This window comes from Lottia gigantea (genome assembly GCF_000327385.1).
Source record: "Lottia gigantea unplaced genomic scaffold LOTGIsca_29, whole genome shotgun sequence".
Lineage (NCBI taxonomy): Eukaryota > Metazoa > Mollusca > Gastropoda > Lottiidae > Lottia > Lottia gigantea.
The window spans coordinates 706,256-731,314 of record NW_008708943.1 but is presented as its reverse complement, the minus strand read 5'-3'; the positions used below and the strand labels follow the sequence as shown (position 1 = coordinate 731,314).

At 35.1% G+C, this 25,059-nt stretch overlaps 1 protein-coding gene across 1 annotated transcript in view; it reads right to left on the bottom strand.

Moving 5' to 3' along the window:
• The window catches only part of LOTGIDRAFT_118598 (hypothetical protein), a gene marked incomplete at both ends in the record, with an annotated part of 38,016 nt that overhangs the window by 2,321 nt on the left and 10,636 nt on the right, over positions 1-25,059 (bottom strand). The window contains 40 exons of the mRNA XM_009056775.1: positions 185-287; positions 510-709; positions 931-3,915; positions 4,147-4,254; positions 4,642-4,834; positions 5,246-5,400; positions 5,768-5,965; positions 6,191-6,391; positions 6,729-6,853; positions 7,006-7,216; positions 7,616-7,746; positions 8,082-8,227; positions 8,786-8,885; positions 9,217-9,425; positions 9,650-9,852; positions 10,131-10,343; positions 10,739-10,984; positions 11,441-11,632; positions 11,874-12,092; positions 12,430-12,723; positions 12,961-13,096; positions 13,323-13,459; positions 13,848-13,987; positions 14,144-14,294; positions 14,911-15,090; positions 15,230-15,544; positions 15,752-15,899; positions 16,059-16,246; positions 16,587-16,716; positions 17,036-17,205; positions 17,574-17,687; positions 18,786-18,971; positions 19,259-19,339; positions 19,722-19,947; positions 20,261-20,637; positions 20,935-21,130; positions 22,475-22,589; positions 22,826-22,939; positions 24,263-24,395; positions 24,640-24,867. Of these exons, the coding sequence (XP_009055023.1) occupies positions 185-287; positions 510-709; positions 931-3,915; positions 4,147-4,254; positions 4,642-4,834; positions 5,246-5,400; positions 5,768-5,965; positions 6,191-6,391; positions 6,729-6,853; positions 7,006-7,216; positions 7,616-7,746; positions 8,082-8,227; positions 8,786-8,885; positions 9,217-9,425; positions 9,650-9,852; positions 10,131-10,343; positions 10,739-10,984; positions 11,441-11,632; positions 11,874-12,092; positions 12,430-12,723; positions 12,961-13,096; positions 13,323-13,459; positions 13,848-13,987; positions 14,144-14,294; positions 14,911-15,090; positions 15,230-15,544; positions 15,752-15,899; positions 16,059-16,246; positions 16,587-16,716; positions 17,036-17,205; positions 17,574-17,687; positions 18,786-18,971; positions 19,259-19,339; positions 19,722-19,947; positions 20,261-20,637; positions 20,935-21,130; positions 22,475-22,589; positions 22,826-22,939; positions 24,263-24,395; positions 24,640-24,867 (9,897 nt within the window). The remainder of the gene's footprint in view (positions 1-184; positions 288-509; positions 710-930; positions 3,916-4,146; positions 4,255-4,641; positions 4,835-5,245; positions 5,401-5,767; positions 5,966-6,190; positions 6,392-6,728; positions 6,854-7,005; positions 7,217-7,615; positions 7,747-8,081; positions 8,228-8,785; positions 8,886-9,216; positions 9,426-9,649; positions 9,853-10,130; positions 10,344-10,738; positions 10,985-11,440; positions 11,633-11,873; positions 12,093-12,429; positions 12,724-12,960; positions 13,097-13,322; positions 13,460-13,847; positions 13,988-14,143; positions 14,295-14,910; positions 15,091-15,229; positions 15,545-15,751; positions 15,900-16,058; positions 16,247-16,586; positions 16,717-17,035; positions 17,206-17,573; positions 17,688-18,785; positions 18,972-19,258; positions 19,340-19,721; positions 19,948-20,260; positions 20,638-20,934; positions 21,131-22,474; positions 22,590-22,825; positions 22,940-24,262; positions 24,396-24,639; positions 24,868-25,059) is intronic.

Genomic DNA, 25,059 nt, shown 5'->3' with positions numbered 1-25,059 from the left:
AATAACTAATAAAAAAATATGAAAGTTTGATCTAATTTTAATCAGACTGAAAATCATAAGTCTATTCTTTTTCCATAATTTTACACAACTGACAGAGTTGACAATTTGGAGATATTTTATTAATCTAATTCAAATCATTCCCTAGACCTGAGCCCTCCCAAATTCCCTGCGGATAAATAAATACTGCTTACCACTGTACCATTAGCTACTATATTATACAATCTAATAATACCATTGGGTTGAGCTGGAGCCATGATGGTAACATCGATAGTCGTTGACGTTGTACCCTGAAATTATCAGATTGAAATTATCAATTCAATACTCCAAAGTGAAAGTGTTGTGAGATTCATATCTAGCACAACAAAATGCACATATCAATACCTTATTGGGGGTGGGTGAAATGGGAGGGGACAAAAGGATAGCCCGTTCTAGACACTTATTGTCCAATCCATTGTTGTAGTTCATTAAAGCACCCTGCGTCTGAGAATGAATGAAAACAAAGATCTTACTGTAACAGTTGGTGTCGGTACGAAAGTAGGTGGTGCCTCTTTAGTAGTGACAGATTCCCAGAGACTAGTGGCGCGACCAATACTGTTGAATGAAGAAACTAGATATTGGTACTCTGTGAAAGGAAGTAGGGAAGGACTTCTGTCAGTATGTTGGTTTGCTGTACCGTTATATACTAGCAACTCATCACCATAGATAACACCTAAAATTAAAAATTATTTAGTGACAAAATTATTAGATGGATCTCACTAGACCTGATTAACTTTTACCTTTTGATAATATCATACATTTGATATACAGTAGAGATGAGGTCTTGTAAATACTAGGATTAGATAGTTGATTATGTTTAATTGCTAGAACTTGTGTTATTTATTGGCTAAACTTCATAACTAAGCATAAAAGAATATAAAATTAGATCAATACCTGTTGAATCTCTAACAACCAGTCTTCTTTTAACATCGTATCTTTTAATAACACCATTTGGTTTCAATGGTGGATCCCATGTTATAAATACTCCATCAGATGCACCGTTTTCATCTGCTAGTGGTAGCAATGACGGCTTTCCCTGTTCTTCTGGTATAGCTTCTAATGTTCGTACAGTGGCATCTTCACTGAGTTCACAGCCTCGTACAGTACAAGCTTGTATTCTGAAAGTGTGCTCTGTCCAGTATTGAAGACCTGGTACGATGTATGACAACTTGTTGGGAGGTCCAGAATAGACTCTGTCGTTTCCTTGGAACAGTGTGTAATTTACAAGCACTCCATTAGGTCTGATGGGAGATTTCCAAGTTGCTTGAACGGATGTTGATGACAAAGCTACTAAAGATGGGGGATCAAGCCCACTAGGTGATGAAGCATAAGTTCGAGCTGTAGCTGGTGGACTGACAGCACTACCCTTTCTGTTTCTAGCAATAACAGTGTAGGTGTATTCTTCTCCTGGTAGAAGGGAGTAATCTGTATGGGATGTCTTCAGAGTTCCAGAAGAGCTTAAACTTTCTGTATAAATCAACTGATCTCCTCTACGAACGTCATAAGATGATATGATACCATTAGATCTCTGTGGGGGGCGCCATGAGACTTCTATGGACGTTGAACTCATAACTCTTAATGTTGGTGTCCTCATATCCTCTGGTTTAGAATCATCTGGACGTCCTGAAGTTTCGGTGCTTGAAGCACATCCACCATTGGTACAGGCTTGAAGATAAAATCTGTATAGATTATATGGTAACAGTCCACTCACAGTATGCTCAAGATTAAGACCTTCATAAATCTTGCTTCCATCCATATAGAGGACATATAATGTTATTGCCCCATTTGTAACTTGAGGTTTGGTCCATGTGACTTTGACAGCTGTTGAGTTGACTGCAGTGACATCTGGAGGAGAGACCTTCAGTGGAGCACTCTCTTTAGTTCTGATAAAGGTAGGATCACTTGGAGTGCATCCACCTCCAGAACAAGCAGTAAGAGTGTATTCATACCATGTGAACGGCTCTAGACCAGAGTCTGTGAAGCTACGTGCATCACTGGCTCCAAAACTGAAAGGAATGCTGCTGTTTCGCTTTATCTGATACCTTTGAATGACTCCATTTGGTTGAGCTGGTTCATCCCATTCCACTAACAGCATGTTGACACTCTGGCCAATGTGAGATACTCTAGGCGGTTGGACTCCATCTGGAGCAGCTTCCCCAGTAGACACTGATATCCACGGACTTGTTGTTGATCCTTTGGCATTAGTTGCCCTCACTTGGTATTCATAATTACTATTAGGCTTCAAGCCACTATCCATAAATTCGTATTCAGGCTTAGATGTATCCAATGTTTTGTAGACAATTTGGGGGTCAGATATATCCCTTTTTCTTCTGGTAACTGATTGCCTTCTAAGCACCTCATAGGACAGAATCTTTCCATTAGGGTTCACTGGTGGTACCCATTTCAACAGGACATGGGTGGCATTGACAAGACCTGTAGTTGGACTAGGTTGAATTGATGGGAGGGTCTCTGCAGTTCTAAATGTCTGCTGCTTACCCTTGGTGCAGCCAGTAGAAGTACAAGCTTCCAAACTAACAGTGTACTCTGTGTAGGGTTCCAGTCTACGAAATTCAAATTCTCTGTTCAGACCTTGATAAACAGGGTTTATGACACCATCTTCATAGATTTTATAATTACTGATAACGCCATTTGGTTTTAATGGAGGATTCCATCGCAGAATCAACGCTTGTCCAGAATCAATCTTCTCAATACTGAAATCCAATAAACCTGCAGGTGATGACTGCATAGTTTGAACTCGTACATTAATGGATGACACACCACCAGCTGAATTCACTGCCTCCACGCGGACATCATATTCCGAATATGGCTTCAGCCCACTCACTGAGGTAGAAGTAGTATTTACAGATACCATCATATAAGGTGACTGTATTGTTGGATCAGAGTTGATCTCTTTGTAATAAACATTGTACATAGTGATGATCCCGTTCGGTTTGGTTGGTGGATTCCATGATATTCTAAATCCATGAGCATCAGATGAGTCAATAGTAGGAGTAGAAAATCCTTCAGGGACTGCTTCCAATGTTCTCACTCTTGACCAATCACTGGAGACATCACCAACCCCATTATATGCCACAATTCTGTATTCATAAGTGGTGAAAGGCAAAAGATCTCGACCAGCATGAGTAAAGCTTAGATCAATGCCAGGAGATTCATTAACAATAATGTCTGACGTTTCGCCGAATTTTCTCTTGTATACCAAATACCTTTTAATCACCCCATTTGGCTGCTCTGGAACTTTCCACGAGACCAGTATGGAATCTGATGCTTTAGCTTCTAAAGCAGGTGCTGCCATTCCAAGGGGAGGAGCTTCAAAGGTTCGTACCTTGACACCTTGTCCAGTTCCACAACCATTGATCACTCCCATCAGACACACCTGAAGTCGAACATTGTATTCCGTATAAGGCTTGAGACCACTGATAGTTGTACTTGTATCAAGTCCAATGCTTCTGTCAATTGCCACAGTTGCTCCTTCTGTTAATAATACACGATACTGGTCCACAACCCCACTCACAGCTACTGGATCCCAGTCTATAAAAACTGCTGTGGAGCTCACTGCTGTTACATTCTTTGGTGGTGGGACATACGCTGGGGTTCGTTTAGGTGTAATAACTGATGTAAACCCACTTCGAATCTTCCCAGCTGAGTTCTCAGCCTCTACAGCATATTCATAGGTGGTTTCTGGAAGCAAAGCAAGATCCTGAGTGACCAACTCTGTTCCTCGATAAGCTACTGATTCGATTCCATCCTTTCGTCGGATCAGAATATATTTGATGATCAACCCATTCTCCGCTTGTGGTTTTGTCCAGTATACTTCCACTGCTGTTGAATCAATGATGATAGTTTTTGGAGCTGCCAGACCTAAAACAAAATTCAAGATTGGATAAAATAATTGCAGTGAATTTACTCATTCTAAATCTGCCAAAATCTTGTCATTGTGGAATTACAGCAACCGAATATGTGAAACAAGAATGACATAAATAAAAACTTTAAGTGTATCAAAGCTAGATACTCTTTTCTACAATATTCATGAATATTCACAATATTTCTGAAATCAATTTCTGTCAAAATCAGCTTAGAATAATGACTTACCTTGAGGTAGGGCTTCCAAAGTTTTAGCAGTCACATCATCAGTTTTGGTACATCCTGCAACAGTACATGCTTCCAAACTGACCTGGTATTCTTTATATGGTACCAAACCTAAGAAAGTTAAATATGACATGTAGAACAGAAAACATAAGTAGATAACAAGCTCTACACTACACAGCAGTATAACTTTTCTCCAACTCCAACCTCTGAGTATCGTGATCATTTTTAAGATTTTATACAGATTTTTATGGGGAAATATAAATGCTCATCAGGGTTCAATTCTAGATTTGGCAGAAATTTTCCATGAAAAATATACAATTTGATTTGATTGGCAGGCTATTGTGATAAATTTTTATTTTTGTCTTATCTAAAGAAATATTGGATCTCAAAAGTGGTCATTTCAACCTGTAAACTGATATCCAACTTATACAGAAGAATGATTATTGTGTAGAGTGTCTCTAACAGCACAGGAGCTCAAACTATGTCTTAAAAACTCACCTGTCACTAAATACTCCTGAACGTCTGCTCCAAATGTTGATCTCTTGCCATAAATAATAACAGTATAGCCTAACAATAAACCATTAGGTTTAGTTGGGGGTGACCAAGTGATTCGTATAGCTGTCGAATTAACAGGTTGTGGTACTGGTGCACTCAGACCTTCAGGTGCAGATTCTGCAGTGGCTACTTGAACCTAGAATTAGATAAATATGAAGTAAATAAAAACAATACAATAAACTAGGACCTGTTAGAAAGATCATGAATGATTCACCAATTAATAAAACAAATATATGAAAAGGATAGAGGACTTTACAATTTTGCCAGAAAAGAGACATGACCCTACCTACCCTTTTTTCTATTTTCTGTTGAGGGATCTAATATGCACAGCCTGTAGCACACAGGGCATCGGATTATTGTCTCATCAGAATGACTAGACGCTTTTTCCATGTCAGCCTCGCCAATATGCATCACTAACATGGGGAAACTGGGTTAAAAAATCCAAAGATATGATATCAATCTTTGCGGGGATTGAACACTGGCCCTTAACGTTAGTGAGCAAGCCACCGCGGCTCCAACCTGCTGGAGATTGAGGATAGTTACTTACAGAATTAGAGTCCGTACAACCTGCGATATTACACACAGTTAGTTTATAGGTATAGGTTTGATATGGTAATATATTATTATCATCTGTATACATCAATCTCGTACCACGATATAGCTCAACATTGTTTCTTCTCAGTAAATACTGGGTTATCTCCCCTGAAAAAGACCAACAGAAATTAAATGAAATGGAGTTTATATCTTTCATTCCTGCATTCCATTAAGACAGAGAATGCTATACAGCGTTGAATCCATCCACCCATTCCGAGACTCTGATATGCTTAGATTAAAGTTTCATCACTGTTGAGGTAGTGCAGCAGAAGTTCTAAAGCTATTAATTCCAAACTTTCAGAACACATGATGCCAGTGCGTTGTGATTGGGTTTGTTAACTCAGCACTACTTTCAAGAAGTTGACATATGGCTAATAATGTATATGTCGGTATGTAAGTTTTTCAACTATATAACCCTTTCGTAGAGTCCACATAGCTAATAATGCTTATTTGTAATATCTATTAAAGAACCTACCATTGGGTTTACCAGGTGTTTCCCAAGTTAGATAAACAGCATATAATTGCTCTGGATTGACACGAGTATTGGGTGGTTTAACATTTTCAGGTGGCGCTGGTAATGTCTTAATACCGACATATTCAGAACTGATACTGCCAGCATTATTAGATACAGTAACAGAATACTCATACCGGGTGAACGCAGTCAAATCAGTATCTGGAACCAAAAAAAATTATATGTTGAAGAAAACAAGCAAAAAATCAGTAAAATAGTTTCAGAATTGTTGGATATTTACAGATTTGTCATTTTCATTGAGATCACAAGCCCACTGCAAACTAACTAATACTAATCTAATGAAAAGAGACCTTGCAAATGTATTGAGATCCACACCCCTTGCATCTAATGTTTCATCCAAAATCCTAAGAATGTTAGTTACCCTACCAGTATAAGTAAGTTGTAAACCAGTAAAAACAGTTGATATATCCACTATACACATGTCGTCTGTACTGGGTATAGTTGGAGGTTGGTTGGTATAAAAGCCTGTGACAGCACCACACAATTGGGTAGCCGAATTAAAATCACATCGATTACAAACAGCTGTACTGGTCTGACTGATAGGACACACTGTACCAGTTCCACAACCTGTACAAATTATAAATATGATAAACTTTATCATAAGGAGTTTTACATCCTACTTCACTCTAACTTTCTGGACTAATGAAATAATATGTCCTATTTTTCAGTACCTTTCTGTACTGATGAGTTTTACACCTTAATTGTTCTGATCCTTGTTAAACTTATAAAATCAAACGTTTACAATGAAGACAGTCTAATGAGCATGAAAAAAAAACATCTGAAAATCATAACTATCCTCATTAAGCAATTGTTATATCATTACAGACTTGCATGCAAATTGTGCCAAATTGAAGACAATTCACAATACAGAGAATTTCTACCTAATGAACTGTTTTGTACCAACCTTGTAAAGTACTTGACTTATCAGAGCAGACTTGTGTAGCTGGATTATAACCCACATAATTACAGCAACTTAAACTTTGACCAATTCTCTCCATTCCACAACATTTTTCATTGGCTGTCGTTTTACTCAAAGCTGTATTATAATAGTGAACCTGAAATAGAACAAAATAGTTCAATTGCTTTGTTTGAGAAACACTAAAAACTTGCAAGTCTAAAGTTTCTATTTCAGGTTTATAAAATGGAGCCTGAGTTGAATAAATCATTGCTCTCAGGCTTACAGATTGACCATATTTGTTCTTACCTTAGTATGTTCAGTGTCACTGGTACAACACAAAGTGGTTTGTTGATCCACATATTTTCTTCCACAGCATGTTTTCTGTGATTGTGGTAAATAGACATCACCACTGGTATCATTACCACAACAAATGGCTGACTGACTTACAACCTGACCACCACAACATTGTTTATTATAGCCACCATAAAGAGTTCCTTGAATGTAAGTAAATGAACTAGATTTATATGCTTTATTAATGGAGCATATAATTAATTTGTCCGACATTGCTCCTACAGATTGAGCTAATGGAAATACACAAAGCTATGTAGTGTGCAATGGTAATTTTCTTTTTTAGAAGAGCAGAACTAACCTACTCCTTTACAATTTCCTCTGTTAAGGGCTCTTTAACATGCACAACATTTACCTGTTTTACTTACAATAAAGAAACCAATTTACAAAAAAACACCAACTTAGCAATTTAAATTGAAACAAGCTGCCAACACGTTTTGGATACAGAATATTCATCAGCAAATTTTCAAAGTTCAATCCAAAGGTGTCTGTGTTATGATGAGTGGAGAATTCCTGTATTGCTCCTGTTCAATGAGTGACCTTACCTGTACAACAGATTTGTGAGCCTGTAGTAGAATAGGGTACAGATCCACAACAAGAATCACCATAACCTATTGTTACTCTATCCTCTAGAGAATCACCACAGCAAATAGTCCCAGCTTCTACCAAAATATATCTGAAATAACAGGTTAATCTTTTGGTACAAATTGCAGCTATATAATTGAGCAGACTTTGACAGGTGACACCATGCAGTATGCAATGAGGTATCTTCAACGAGCACAGTCTATAGCACACAGGGCTTTGGTTTATTGTCCATGTCAGCCCTACTCAAAGGTTTTGGGGAGGGGGGGAGGGGGGGAAGGGATATTCTTTATACTAAGTTTAAGTTTATCAAAATATGAAGAGCATTTGCAAAAGTGATCAAAACAATCAAAAGTAATGACTGCTAAGTCATATCAATCCTTGGAGCCTGTAATCTGGACAACATAAAAGTTTGAATTAAATCCTTACCTTTTACCACAACATTTATAGTTGGGTAAGGGATTGTAGAATTTACCACCACAGCAAACAGCATCTACAGAAGGTTTGGGTACATACTGACTCTCGCAACATTCATATCCAAATATAGCATCATGGATTACCCCATTACAACATCTCTGTAACATAGTATATCAATAAACATCATTAACTATGTGGACTCTCTTAAACCAATGCCCAGTTGACAAACCCAATACCAGATAAATATTACATTCTATGGGGACTCTCAAAAGGCACAAAGCTGACAAAACCCATTACTATATATTATTAGCTATGTAAACTCAATGAAAGCAATACCCAGTTGATAAACCCAAATATTAAATATCAAATAAACATTATTAGCTATGTGGATTCTTTCCCAAATTGACAAACATAGTTGTACAGTTGGTAAGAGACATCAGATGTACTGTGTAGCTAACCATAAAAGTAAAATTAAATTTGGTTATGTCTGGTGCTTTCCGCATTACTAGGATCAAATTAACTTTAAGCTGTGTGGACTCTCTTAAATGAATGAGGAGTTGACAAACCAAATAAACATTATTAGGTATGTGGACTCTTTTACAACAGTTAAAAGTTGGTAAGAGACATCAGATGTACTGTGTAGCTAACCACAAATCTAAAATTAAGTTTAGAAATGTCGGGTGCTTTCCCTAACACTATATCTATATTAAACTCACCTTTTGACCTGTATAACATTTATTACCACAACGACTCTCTAAAATACTACATTCTATATATGTACATTTTGTAAGCTCTGGATTCACCTGCGGCTCTGATCTGGAATTAGAAAATGATTAGAGTTTAAAAACTTTTTGAACATCTTTCATATCTGCCTTAAGAAGGGAGAAATAGAGTAAAAAAAACTTAAAGCTGTTTTTGGCCTTTATGCCTGTGGCCCAATCAATGAGAGGATCAATATTTTTACATCAAAAATTGTGGTAGCGAGTTGGTCTTTATGTGACAGATTTGTAATTACAAAAGTCATCCTCGAATGACTGTAAATGGGTACAAATAATATTAGAAAGTTGGTAGACAGGATCCTAGAGTACTCAAATTGTCAAACTTTTATTTGAGATTTGATTGAAGCTAAGAAAACCAAGTAACTTACATTTCAGAACATTTTTTTAGAGTTTTTCTTGACAATTCATAATTTCTGATGATACCATTCTCTTGCTGTGGTTTAGCCCAGTTGATACGTACTGATGTGGGGCTCAATGCCTCTAGGGTAGGGTTAGCTAAACCTTGGGGTAAGGATTCAGATGTGGTACCCAATGTTGGGTCACTTGATGCACATTTAAATTGGGTACATGCTTCAACCTAAAACGCAAACCCAAAAAAACAAATTTACAAATAAAGACAAATAGTACATTTTATGAATGGGCTCATAGCAAACAAACAAAATCTATCAGTTTCTAGGAATATATGACCTGAGCTTAAAATGCTTTTAAAATTAATTTATAACTTTTTTTTTATCAAACAAGTTTCCTAACAATGTTAGTAAAGCTTTAAGTAACATCTCACGAAGAAAACCAATAATTTACCTTTATGCGATAAACAGTAAATGGCTGTAAATCATTGAGTATAATAGAGCCAGGAGTTGACATATTGGTAGAGCGTATATCATTATTAATATATATATTATAATTTACAATCTGCCCATTACTTTGACTAGGTTGACTCCATGAGACTCGGAGACTGGTGTCACTCAAAACTGTTAAAACTGGAGGTTCAATTCCCTCAGGGGCTGAAATACAAGTAATAAATTAGCATGTGACATAGTACTCTATGATGAATTGAACCGAAATCTTGTTGAATGTTTATTGGGGATAGAAATCAAATTACAGAAATGTATGATTATCAACAAAATAATAAACTGATATGGAATTTATTTCTAAATGTCCTGGCTCAATGAAGTTCTCCTTTTTCAATGACATTAATGATGAAGGCTAAAAGCAGGCATATTGTCATAACAACATTAGGCTCCTCACTGCTGTTTTCAAATGTAATCAAGACTAAATTTACCTCCATTCATAGTTCGAGCTGTAACAGGGTTGCTGGTAATAGATTCTCCACCGTAGATGGTCAATTTGACTGTTATACTGTATTCTGTATCAGGAGACAGGTTCTCTAGTATATAACTATTTGCATCTGGTGGTGGCTCGGCAGTTACATTCCCAGAGGTTGATCTCGCTACAATCCCAATCTTCTCCACCTCACCTTGTAGATCTACTGGGTCTAGAATGTAACAAATGAGATTAATTCAATTTTTATGTCAGTTTAAAACTCTGAGTTCTACGAATAATGTATGACACTAATCAGTGGAACAGACAGGCAGATTGTAGATAAAATTTGTTGCATCTAAACATTTTTGGGAAATTAGTGTTGAGTAATTAAAATACAAATTATTAAGAAGATAAGATAAAAGAAGGATGTAGGAGTACTGTACAAAATCCTGGTTGAAACCTGAATTTCAAACTCAAGTAATTTGAAAAATGAAATGAAATGAATGGAGTTTTACGTCCTACTCAAGTAATTTGAAAAGGAATCCTTTCCAGGAAGAGGATGATAAGCAAGGCTACTATGACATCTTGATTTTGTAGAAACAAACAGATCTCAATTCAAAAACATACCTGGAGTTTGCCAGTCTACTTTAATAGTCAGATGGCTGGTAGGAGTAGCGGCGACAACAGCAGGACGGCGTGGCAACCCTCCAAATGTTGTTACATTTTTAGATGAATCACTGGTAATCTGACCAATACCATTGAAGACTGTAACACGGTAGATATAAGTGGTAAACATAGTCAGTCCTCGATCTTCATAAAATAATCCTTTACCACTATAAACTCTACTCCATTCTCCTATATCTGTTACTGTCGCTGAAAAAATATTGAGATCAGTACCATATTGGAGTTTTACATTCTGCTGTTCTGTACCTTACTGGAGGTAATAAAATGGAGTTTATATCCTACTGTTCTGTACCTTACTGGAGGTAATAAAATGGAGTTTATATCCTACTGTTCTGTACCTTACTGAGCTAATGAAATGAAAAGTAGTTTATATCCTACTGTTCTGTACCTTACTGAGCTAATGAAATGAAATGGAGTTTTACATTCTACTGTGTTATAACTTGTTTAATAAAACTTTTAGGCCTATAACAAGGTCAAGATCAACTGAAAGCTTTTTTTTAAGATTTATGCCTTAATTTTCTTTCTTCTTGTGCACAAAAAATATCCTTATGTTTCTCGTTCTCTAATGTTGACAGTGTCTAAATTCAAAGAGATGTTGCACTGGCCATAAAATGACTTAAACTTGAAAAATTATAGGAAACTTACGATCAAGAGGTTGAGCTATCTTCTGTCTAGACAATTCATAAGCAATGATTTGTCCATTTGGTTGTGATGGTGGTTGCCAGGTGATGGATATTATTAACTGCGATACTGCTATAGGATTGGGTGCAGCAATTCCACCAGGGATGGCTGCTAGAGTCTTCACAGGAACTGCTACACTTTCACTACACCCTCCAGCTGAAATTAACCAATCAAAACGTAAAATCAGTTGATCTACAGTTTATTGTCAGGAATTGATTCAAATTAACTTCTAGAAATCTGATTGGTCAATAATGTTACTACAATAACATCAACCAATGAATGATGCCCTTGAAGACATATTAATAAATTATTGACCAATCAGTTAACTGGAACTCTTGTGTACACCATATAATTTTTGTGAAAAAAAACCCTGATAAACTTGACAAAAGCAACTTACAAGTACAGGCTGTGAGGGTAACAGAATAATCTGTGAATGGCGTCAGTCCACTAATAACAGTTTCTAACTGTGATGTATTCCGAATCTCAACTCTTGGTTCTGGTAGGCGTATGATATAAAACTCTAATAATCCATTGTCTTTAATAGGTGTTGTCCATTTGACAGTTATTGCTGTAGAGTTGATAACTTGAACTTCAGGGGCCATAACTCCTGATGGTCCTATAATAAGAATTGATGAAAGGGTAAGAGGACTGGTTATAAAAATTAAACTTTTATCCAAGCTGAAAATTTATATTGCAATAATAACAAAGTTTTGAAACATTATTATTCCTTGTTTTTCATCATTTTTCAGCCAGGATGAAACCATTTCATATAGTATTTGAACAATTTATATGTATATATATAATTTCAACTCTAAAGTTAATGGTAATTATTTTGGCTTAAAATTGCTTCCATAAAGTCATTTTTACACCATTCTCAGACCATTCAAGGTCGATCAATACTTTTCTGAAGCTGATATTTCCAGTGCATAATAAAAAGTAATTTAAATTCTTACTAGATGGTTTTGTAACAACTGTTGTCCAAGGACTGTAACCAGCTCCAGCAAAGTTTTCAGCAGCAACACGATAATCATAGCTAGTAAAGGGAGATAAAAATGGATCTTCATCGATGTAACTTAATACAGTGGCAGGCGTTGAAATCAAAACTGTACCAGCTTCACTACCATTTACTCTTCTTTCTACAGAGTACGAAGTGATCACACCGTTTGGTCTGATTGGTTCTTTCCACTTGATCTCAACAGACGCAGGAGTCAGCGATATAACAGTTGGACCTTCATCAAATTCAGGAGCTGAAATAAAACAGAGATTGATCTAGAGTTTAGTATTTTACCTAAAGAAAATACCGAAATAATTTCACATTGGCATTCTCGATATAAAATCCATCTTCAACACAGGTGATGTGAATAAGGAGATAAATTTTAACATTTGAACTCAGATTTATGAGATGGCATCAAGAAGTCGGTAGAAATCAACAAGCAATCAAGTGACCATGATAAGGACAGCTGGTTTAGAAAGATAAGACATACCTGCTTGTAAGGTTCGGACTCGAAGTGACTCATCACTTTTGGTACAGCCCCCAAGTGTACAGGCCTCTATTTTAAATATGTAGTAAGAGTAGGGTAGTAGATTGTCGATTCTCTCACTAGTTACATTGGCTTCCACCTGAAAGAAAAGCATTATTTTGAAATCATATGAAGAAACTGCAATCCATAAATCAAAGTTCACAAAACAAAAATGTTTAAAACAGATAAATATCTAGCTGACAAAAAATAGTGAATTAGACCAGAAGTGAGTCCAGCAAACTCAAGTAAAAGGCATATGAGTAAGTACAAATTCAATAGTCATGATTTGTAAATAGAGTTGAACAAACCATTAAACTTGTTCTTACCTTGGCACGTAGTTGAGAATTCTGGTAAATATTAAAATGCATGATGATACCGTTGGGAGAGAAGGGTTGTGACCATTTTAAATCTATATACCTCATGTTTATATTGACTATCTGTGGTGGGTTTACACCAACTGGACCTGAAAGATTTTAATTAGTTCAGCCTTATTACCAAAGGGTATTTTGTAGGGCCATATGATACTGTGGTCACTGATAGGCTTATGCACAATTTCGCTATTTCAAACAACACGTGGAATCATCTGCCATTTTTAGACAACACACAAAAAAGTCTGCCATATTTAGACAACACATGGAAACATCTGCCATTTTTAGACAACACACGGAAACATCTGCTATTTTTAGACAACCCACGGAAACATCTGCTATTTTTAGACAACCCACGGAAACACCTGCCATTTTTAGACAACACACAGAAACATCTGCCATTTTTAGACAACACACGGAAACATCTGCCATTTTAGACAACACACGGAAACAAGGAATATGATAAAACCTGAATGGACTTACGATCCTGCTTAGTGACTTGGCTAGCCCATTCAGATATAGTTGAACCTCTAGTGTTGGATGCTTTCACTCTAAATTGATAAGTTGTAAACGCCAACAGGTTTTCTTTTGTAAACAATAATGTTGATGTTGGTCCAAATATACTGAAATGAAATTAAATCTAGCATTACATTCTCCTTTTCTGCTATTGGTTGTACTTCCAAGCTCCTAATTTGGTTCAAGAATACGGGCAGTGAGCAATGGGGGGAATTCTTATGAGGAAGCTGACATTTAACATATCAAATTTTTTAAAAACATACTCCTGAATCATGGCATCTTGTCTGTCTTCTCTAAATTGTAGAATGTAAGATGGCTCTTCATCAGCATTAACTCTACCAACTGGCGGCCATTGTGCTTTGATTGAATTCGGGGTTTCTGACACAAGTTGAGGAGGGCTAACACCATCTGGAGCTAAAAACAAATAAAACTTCTATTAAATCAATAAACTAAGAAAAACAAATAAAATCAAATGGTGTTTTAAGTTCTGATCATCTATTCTGTACTGATCAAAAATGCTATACCCTGCAATGTGAAAATTTGGGAACATGACTACTACTATTCTTATAAGCTAAAATCAATTCCAACTGGAAAGTAATGTTAAACCTTCACAAGCTGTAGGGCACTGGAACTCATAATCTTGTAGATAAAATAATGATTTTGAGATCAAAGCCTTGAGCTATTTTGACTCCCGCACTATGCTTAGGGTGCCTCTATATAACTTTTCAAATTGCCAACCTTTTTTTTAATAAATCAATGAGGTAGATTATATCTTGATGCATTTTGACACTAACACAAGTGTGGCAGTGGAATAGTTCAGTCAGTAGCAAGTTGCATTGATATCTTCTAGGTGATTAGTTGCCATGGGTGAGTTCTCTTCAAGGTAAGAAAAATTTGGATGCTTTTGCTAGTGCTTCCGAGAGCTGGCCTGTTGTGGGCTCTCACCACCGAATACAAAGAAAAACTATGTATCCATCTATCAAAACTACAATGCAAAGGTATTTGACTTGAACATAACTGGACAACTTACTTCCAGGAGGTAAGGTAAATAGTACAACATTACTCAGTATAAAACCCTTGGTATTAGAAGCATTAACTTGTATAGAATACTGAGATAATGGTATTAGATTACTAATATTAAACCATTTATATGCCTCTTCTACTTGTAATAAACTCTTTCTTAGTGTATCTGTTCTATAATCCATTTTTTCTGCAAAAATTTACAAAAATCATAGTTTAAAACCCACTTTTCAGAAAACAGTGAAATGAAACATTAATATCACACTGATATTCGGATGTTTTTTTTATCCAACTCATTTTTTTCGAAGGTTAAAAAAAAAAATGCTAACCTGGATCTTTGTAATACAGTCCTTCAAAATACACATCATAAAATAAACGTCCATTTGTTTTAGCAGGAGCTGACCAACTAGTGTTGACGGCTCTGGAATTTATCCCAACCACTTCTAAAACTATAAGACCTTCAGGTGGCGCCTCCATAGTTCTTGCCTGTACCTCATTACTGAAACCACACCCTTTTATGGTACAGGCTGCCACGCGGAATTCGTGTAAACTATAAGGTTGAAGATTATCAATTCTGTACTCTCTAACCAAAGAACTGTGAACTATTTTTTTATTGTGATACAACTCATAGCGTAAAATTATACCTGAAATGTTCAAAATAGATTAGTCAGTTTTTAAAATAAATCAAAATATTCTGGAACTTATTGGAGTTTTACACGACTCACTGTTCTTTATTTTGTTGGATCTTGTGTTCTTTAAGCAAGCTAATTGGTATAGTTATTCCCTTTAAGGCTTTTCTTTTATTAAGTTAATTTATTGTCATACAGAATAAGTGAAAGATAATATGTTACCATTTGGTAAAGCTGGTATGCCCCATGATACTTCAAGTTCGGCCCAAGAAGGGGAGGTGACTACAGGATCTGGTATTCCATCTGGAGCGCTCTCTTCTGTTGTAGCATTGACAACATCACTGGTTGTACACCCACCACCTGTACAGGCCTGAAAATAGAAAAAATACTTAAAAAACACTCGCATAACATTATCTTAAAAGAATACAGAAGTTTAAATATTTACTTTGCCAGTTGATAATGCTATTTTTACATTTTTAGAATAAAAATCTGTTTCAAGACTTAAATCAATCATATTAAAAAATCTCACCGATAATCTGATAAAATATTGAGTTCCAGCAGTAAGATTTGTCAGAACCGTTGATAAAAATAGTTCTGTACTATTATACAGATCTGTGCCATCTTGACCTGCAATAGTCGACACCAATAAAACATATCTTTCCAAAGCACCATTAGCTTGATCTGGTGTCTTCCATCTTACATCAATTCTGTTGGTGCCTGAAAATTCATAGAAATGTAAATGAAAAGAACTGAACATCAAAATTTTTAGCTCTTACTTGAGTTAATGAATTATCATGCATTTTTACCAGTGGAAAATTTTCTAGATGTTTTTGTAAATCTTTAACAATTGCAGTTAGCTTCATTATTCCAGTCCATTCAGCTGTGAATTTGTAAAGATGATTTCGGGAAGAGATGGTTGGTCAAAGACGCTTTGGACTGGTTCGTCAAAGATGCTTGGGGCGGATTTTTCTCAGCCCCCTTAAAATCGAAACCAACCTTTTATAGGCTCAATAAAACTCATCTTGCAAAGAACAAAAGATTTTGAAAATATTCTTACCTAAAACTTGAAGAACAGGAGGTAGAACAGAGGTTGGTGGCAGCTGAGCTGTTGTCAAGGTTACAGTAGGACCAGACGTACACCCAGCACTAGTACAGGCTCGCACAAAAAATCTATATGATGTGTAAACCTGCAGAAAAAAACAAAAATAGCGATGGCCATCTCTTTCTTCTTTGATTTTCCCTTGGGTTCATCCTGATAATAAACAACTAAGTTTCTTCTAAATCAGTCAAGAATTTTGTTTTCTGAGACTTTTACGCGCTAAAGATTGAGCAATAACCCATATTAAATATTTTTCGATTTTTTGCTTTTAATAGTGTTCATCCTTGGGTGATTTCACCAAGTTTTGTTAAAATCTGTTGAGAATTGTGCCTTCAACGCAAAAAGAACAAGGGCAAAAATATTTCATTTCAACTGAAGCCTGATCTTAAAAACAAAAGCCAACGTACCTGCAGATTTTTCAACTCAAAGAAATTTTCCCCACCCTCATAGACTTTAACATCATCTTGAAAGAGATAATATCCAGAAATCAACCCATTTGGTCTCCCAGGCTCCTCCCATTTTACTATCATTGATGTGGTTTGTACGTCTGCTGTAGGAGCTGGAACTTGTTCCGGGGCTAAATCAGAAACAACATTCAAGTAAAATATGAAGTCATCAGACAAATGAGAGAATGAGAAATTCTTAGCAAAGAGATGAATGAAACAATAGTTATAGTCCAAATTGATTGGTTAAAAAAACTATCCATATCAAATCCATAACGAATTTAGCGATGTTACATTATATAAATCTTAAAATAGTAGATCTTTAAATAAGAGTCAAAATTGAACAATGTGTACATTTCCCATAAAATTTTCGAAAGTTCATTTAGGAGTTTGGGACTAACAACAATAATTCATCTGTGCTCAAAAGCTTTTCACTTGGTATTGATACTTTTAAGACCATAATAACCGAGACTAGATTATATAGATATAAAATATGTCTGACCTTCAGCTAGAGTTCTAACTAAAACTCCTTCCTCACTTTCAGTACACCCTCCTGCTGTACACGCTATAATCTTTACTAGATAGTCAGTGTAAGGTACACAGTTAGTTAGATTTCCTAAAATACAACACATTCATGAAATTTCACACAAAATATTAAAACACAAACATCTGTGGATTACAAAATAATAGTTACATGATGTAACTTGCAGCAGCAATTTTGTTGTTTTTTGTTCTTTTACAAATGAAGTGTTATTCAATCTATGAATTTAATCTAAGTTTTTTAATTTAACTTTTACATCTACAATTTAAAATAAAATATTTGGTGGCTGATATATAGAATCCATAAAGTAGGTTTATCTTAAAAACAACGCTCACAATTGACAATAATTAATGTCGGTATAATTCATGAGTGCTATGGATATGTGTTATGATGTGTTGTAATGCAATGAGCCGTCATACATCATATGTTATATGACCTGATACCTAAAAGAGTTAAAAGGAATACTATATCACATGATATGATATGATATATGAAATGTTATGATATGATATATGACGTGATATGATATGATATATGACGTGATATGATATTTGACGTGATATGATATTTGACGTGATATGATATTTGACGTGATATGATATTTGATGTGACATATGATATAAGAGTTGATATGAAGTGATACCATAAAAGAGGAGGTAAAAGGAAAACTATGCTATGCTATGCTATGCTATATGACATGATACCACAAAGAGGTAAAAGGAATAAGGTACCGAAAAATGGTAAGAAATCAACGGAAAACTAACCTAAATCCAAGAATCTTTTCTAGTATGAAATTTGTAAAATCAGGAAAATTGGAAAATCAAGATTACACCATGTATTTTCCATATATGACAGTCTCAAGAAAATCAGAAGCGTATAGTTCTGGACAAACATGGATTTGAAGGCTCCAATTTCAATTGTGAGCTGTGAACAATATTACTGATTAACTTAACTAAAATTTCTCGTTTCTGACGCTAAGGTATGATTGGTCAAATGTTGAACCTATCCCTTTAACAAAGTATCTTTCTTCATTTGGATAGATCTTCACTAAATCTTATTTTTAATAATGTATTGTCTTATGTCGCGACACCATTTTACAAAAAAAAAAAAAATTCAAATGAAACAAAGGGTGAGATGATTGTGACATACCAGCATTACTATTCTCATATTTACCAGTTCTTATTTTAGTATCAGTAAACTCTTGTGTGATTGGTTCAATACTGTCATTCTGACTGACATAGCCAATCAAAATGAACTTGGTTAATAAACCAGAAGTACTATCTGGTCGGTTCCACTCGGCTTGTATTGTATAACCTGACAAAGCTTTAGCTTCATACGGTTCATTAACCCCAACAGGAGCTGAAATAATAAAAACAATACTTGATTTAAACACACTGTTTTCTGCCTGAGGTACAAATACGCGTTTACGCCACCTGAAAGATAAGTGTCCAATGGTAAGGGTTTATGAGCTGTCAATAAGGTTGGGAAACTAAGATATACGCTTTTGAGTCTTTGTCCAAAACAGCCTATTCAAATGTTCACCAATTACATATGGGAACCTGGTTGAAAAATCTGAAGTAACAATTGCAGTTTATGGTAGGACTAGTACTAGGCAAAAATCAGGTGTATCTAAATAGTCAACATACCTCCTTCCTTAGTTCGACCGTATCCCCAAGCACTACTGCCTGATCCAACTTCATTGGTGGCTGTTACTCTATATATATAATCTGAAAATAATATTTCAAATCATTCAATCCAAATACATGTAGTTCACAAAATCTCATCAATGAAACAAACTCAGTGATCAGGAGTGAGTACTCAACAATGAGAAATCTTTGTGAATGGGTTTGTCAACTTGGCCTATTCATTTATTATTTCAAATATGACATCATAGGGTATCACTACGTAAAAAATAAAGAAAGTTAATACCAGCCTGTAAGGGACAGTGTAAACTACAACCAAATGTTTTTGTTCAATTGTTAGGAAACAGTAAGATGAATTTAATTCTGAAAAGTACTACAGATTGCTTAAAATGTGCTCTGGCATAGCAGGCCAGTGTAAACTCCAACAGCACTGAATTTTTTAAAAGACTACAGAAAGACAATCTACCTGTATAGGGTTGTAACCCGATATCAAATGTTTCTCGTTCCACCCCTTCATACACCTGGGTTATGAGATTATCTTTACAGGTATCATTAGGCAGAAAAAACGGGGCACACCCATCCATATTTACATTGACCACTTCTACAGCCTCTTTGTAGAACTCAAATAATTTAGTATTGACTAAAAAGAACGCGATACATCCACCAAAACCTGAAAATTTATCAAATTTGAGCTCATGAATAGTATTGTGAAAGGTACTGATAATCAAGCAAGATATGCTTATTATTTACAAACTTCTGCTGGAAAATTTAGTTTGAAACCCATCTAGACAGTCCAGATAGCTAATAATGTATATTTAGTATTTAGGTAACCTTACTAAATTGAACACCAAATTTGTAAATTAGTTCCCCTCATTCATCTGATACCCCTTGCCCTTTAGTGAACATTTAAACACATGCATGTCTTCTATGAGTATAATACAATAGTAATTTGTGTTCATTTATCAAATAAAACAATTATTGACCTTCATTTGGTAAATGTGACACACTCTTAGCCATAAATTGTTTGGCTTCTGATTGTTGTGGTATTCCACCAACGTACACACTGGAAGCTGTTGGTACGTCAAAACTAGTCTCTGCATCTCCACTCAATGTTGTGGCACCATTTTCAATGGTAATATTTGCCAGGAAGCCTGTCTTACGGAAGTAAACCTGTCGCCAATTTCCATCACAGAAATTTATATCAGGATCAGTGTATGTGACGCTTCCACGTTTCACTCCATTACTGAATTCAAAATAGAGGTCACCCTGGATCAATCCTGCGTACATATAAATGCCTGTACCACCATAGGTAAAGAAGAGAAGACCAGTATGTAGCGCTGTACGGAATTGAAACTGAACTTCAACTTCATCTCCCCCAATCACTGAGTTTTTATTGAATGGTAGAGTCACATGACCTGTGAAAATAAACAAAGAATAAACTCCATAATTCACATAGATTTTCAAAGAAAGATCATTGTCTGAACATTTGTCCAAGTATTATTTGGCTGATAGAATCCTGAAACCTGAAAAGTTGTTTGTAAAATATCCTATCATTGCATAATTTATTGTCTTGGTTCTTATTGTCCCTTTTACATGGTGAAGGACAAGCTGGTAGAGAGGATCCTTCTTAAGTTAACTAGACTATGTTATCACATCCTTCAAAAATTGAAAAAATCAACTTTTTCTATGATGCTTACCCTGTCCGAGAAAGTGAAGACCTTTGTCTAAATTAACAGGGCAACCTTCCCAATTCAAGAAAGCCAATTCATTAGCTTCTGCTGATTTCCAATCCAACTTCTTCCAAACCTCAAACGGTGATTCTTGTTGTAAAATTTCTATTCCACTCAGGCAGCCCTGGAAACCTGTTCTTTGGATCTAAAAACGGTGGGAATTATCAGTTAATTGAGGAAAAAAGAAGGGAAAAATCTAATACACATTTCTTTTTAAAATGTACCAAGTCATCAAGGAATCAATTAGTTTTGTCTCCAGATCAGAAGGTCAGGTGCAGTCAACTAAAATCATGAAACTTGTATCAATTCAAGAGCTTATTGATAGAGAGTAAAATATTGCATGTCAACAACCTTCAGATCTCATTTTTACTGACACAAACAATAATGAATAATTAAAATCCTCAAACAATCAAAGTCAATATAATGGTAAATAATTAAGCAGAAAGAAAAACCCACAGGAGCTGGTGCAATTCTTTTACTATGTAACACAGGCATCCGTAGTATCTGATTCATAATCAAAGGAAAATATCAATCTATTTTTTTTTCAATTTTAGTTTTCGTTGTTTTTGCTTATAAAAAGACTATTCGATAATGTATTAAATGTCAGTATTGGTTTTCAGAAAGGATTTTTCAAAGCAATACAGCAAACCTGCATGGTCTACCCTGAAATCACTCTGCATCTGTCACTTTGACATTTATTTCAGAGTCCACACAGCAAAAAATGTTTATCATGTATCATATCTATGGATAAAAAAAACTTTTCCTCTGTAAAATTAATAACTGGACACAATTATATGGATAACAATTACTTTAATAAATAACTTGTGACTTTTCGATGATGATACTTTCGTTTTTATCAAGCAATGCTGTAAATTTATTGGACCTTTGTAGAAGGATGTGGAATTATCAAATAAATATTAGTAGTCTTGAATATTCTCTGTAATGGATTCCATGTTTACAAGTTTAAATAGGGCCTACTAAATAAACAAATTTACCCATGTGGTGCACTCTCTGAAAATGATGCCAAGTTGTAAAAAACTTGTGTTAGATTATCAAATAGTCTGTTTATAAGACAGAGATATAATACGGTAGTTAGATTGAGCCTGTGTTAGATAGTACTGAATCTAGAGACATAATTAACATTATATCAAATCACTTTTAATCAACAACATTTCTTTATATATTTCCTATGATCAAGGAATCTCTTGATAAAATGTTCTAAAGGGATGGATTAGGAAACGCCTCAGTTTCTTTCCAAAAACTTGTCTATGTCTTGCCTCAATATTTCATCCCATCTGAATGATTCCACCCACCTGCATAGGGCAATGGAAAAATAGGCTTGAAAATTGAGGCCAATATTCGGACAAATTCCAGGATCAAATCCCAGACCTCAAGCTTAACGGACAAGCGCCTATTATTTCTTAATATAAGTGATTTGATAAATGTGTCTCTATGATAACATATTTTCGCGAATTTTTCTAATAATTACACTAGCTCTTCTGTCATTTCTTTTTATTACAAAATCTGGGGGCAGGCCTCCGACATAGATAGCTGTCGTCTGCCCAATTACGCTGGTTGACTGGCATCCTGTATCTCGAATCAAACTCTTCCCTGCAACAATAAAAAAACAGACAATATTGAAGTCAATTACAAGAAGGCAACATTTTATATTTTAGATGTAATTTTTTATTTGTGGTGTTGGGATGTATGAAATTAAGTTGAATAAATATTGAAACATTGATTTATATTTTTTTTATTTTTTTGAAATTAGGATTGAAAAGTAGGAAGAAAACAGAAAAAAAGCTTTTTAAAAGAAATCAGTTGAATTTCACCTCTCCACTTGGCGTCTATCAACATAGTACCGTGTATTCCAGAGCGCCTAATAGTCATATAGTACCAATCACCATTAGTATACCGTAACCCTTCATCATTGGTTGTGGTTATATATCCAATACTCTTACACCCTAGAGAGTTCACAGGCAAAAAAAGAAAGTTCTAAGTTTCTACTTTTCTACTAGGAGAAAGGCTAAGAGGAAAGCCTTGGTTAATCTCAAAGAAATTCCAAACTTATTTCTAAATTTTTTTCTTTCTAAAAATAATGAAAATATTATTTCATTTTTTGAACGCTATAATAATCTAGACTAAAGCTTGGAAATTTCTTATCTGAGTACAGATAACCCTTAGCCGATATATATTCTAAACTGAGTAACAGAAAATCAGGGAAATTTTGAAAGAAGTGGCAAATGCATTAATACAGACATAAGTTAATCTCTTGAACATTGAATAAAAATGTGAATAAAATAAAACATCATATACTCTGAAATCCAAGTAATATGATTTAAAGTGTATGACGTTTATGTTATGTGATGTCACTTAGTAATGGACGCTGTGAGTATATATCACAGTGGTTAGTTAACTGTTGTCTGTATGCCGGCAGTAATATATTTGATGTAAAAAATTAAACTCTATGTTTTTCTTACATAAAATATTTACAAAATTTTATAGGAAAGATAAAAAATCACACAAAGGAAGAACGCGCTAAAAGCAGCTAAGAAAAGTTAAAGAGCGCTAAGCTAGAGTCTGCTACCAGAATCTAAGAAGAAGCTTAAGACCGCTACCAGATGCTAATAGATGCAAGATGCAAGCAACAATGTCATAACCAAGTAAAATGCATATTCATGATTACAAAGTTCAAAGTTCATGAATTGCAATCTATGAAATGCTCATTCCTCAGTTACAATATGGCAGCCATTTACGCGCAGACTCAATGCAATTCAGACCTTGCTGGTAACCATCAACTGTCATGGTGGCTGCACCTCCAATACGTCGAAATTCAAAATCATGCCACATGTCCACTTCTGTGGTAACGTTTGTGTTTGTTTCATTGAATTCATATTCTTGCAAGCAGCCTGTTCAAAATTCAAGCAAATCATTATTACTTAGCAAGTAACGCCAAATATCAAAATTCAACACCATTTTCAAACCAGATCAGGATTTTTTTTAAATATGTTTATTTCAAAAGATGAGATAAAGTCAATCCTATGTGTTATTCTTTACTGAATAGTCACAAGTCAACCAACTATAAATCTCCATAATTTAATTATTTGTAACAGCAAACTTTTCATAAAGCTCACAGTATAAAGTGTATGTTTTTTGTCATTTGTATATTTAAACAAAATGCAGATCAAGAAAATGGACAATTTCTTTGATTAACTTTTTGCTTTCAAACTTAAGCACAAAATCTGCAAAACAAGCGCATCAAGTGAATATAATCCACTTACCCTGAGTGTCAAATAAAAATTTTGGTCTGCCCTCGTCAAACTGTATCGCGATGAATTCTTCTTGTGTTTCCGTAGCAGCAAATAACAGTAAACCACTTTGACTCTTCAGTCGGAAAGATAGTCTTATACCTTAAACAGAAATAGTCAATATTAAAATAAGTATATCAATTAATATTATATGCCCTTGTCCTATTTCGTACCATAAGAGTTTTGTCAAAGTTAAAATTTTGAGATCTAATTTTCATATTCTAAAATATCTTCACAAAAATTGGCTGCTTTTGCTTTAAAATCCAAAGGCAAATAATTCTTAGTTGTGAAAAAGTCTGAATCAATTTAGTATATTAATTTTACAAAAAAGTAACTCGGTACTTACCAGTAAAGGAAACACTCTGTGGAAGAACAGATGAAGGGAATATATAATAACCCCCTCCTGGGAAGCGAGTACCCTTATCAACTTGTGGAGGGTAACTCAATGCTATAGATGTTTTCTCTACCACGTAGTTTGGTGATGGTCCGTTCGGGAAGGTTGGTTCTGGCCAGCGAATGGACATCACCGTAGAATTATAGCCATCAGCAGTCGGCTTAACAACCCCTTCTGGTGCTGTAAGTGGTAGAAAATGTGGAGGTTAATGGCGGATGGTGTCAAATAATATGACATAACTGTTGCATATTCTGTTACATTTTAAATTAATTTCTGATTTATATTTTTTCCATTTTTCACATGCAAGGTCATTCATAAAGATATACAAACTCAAAACATTATAAAATATAAAATATTTGTATAGCTAAAAGT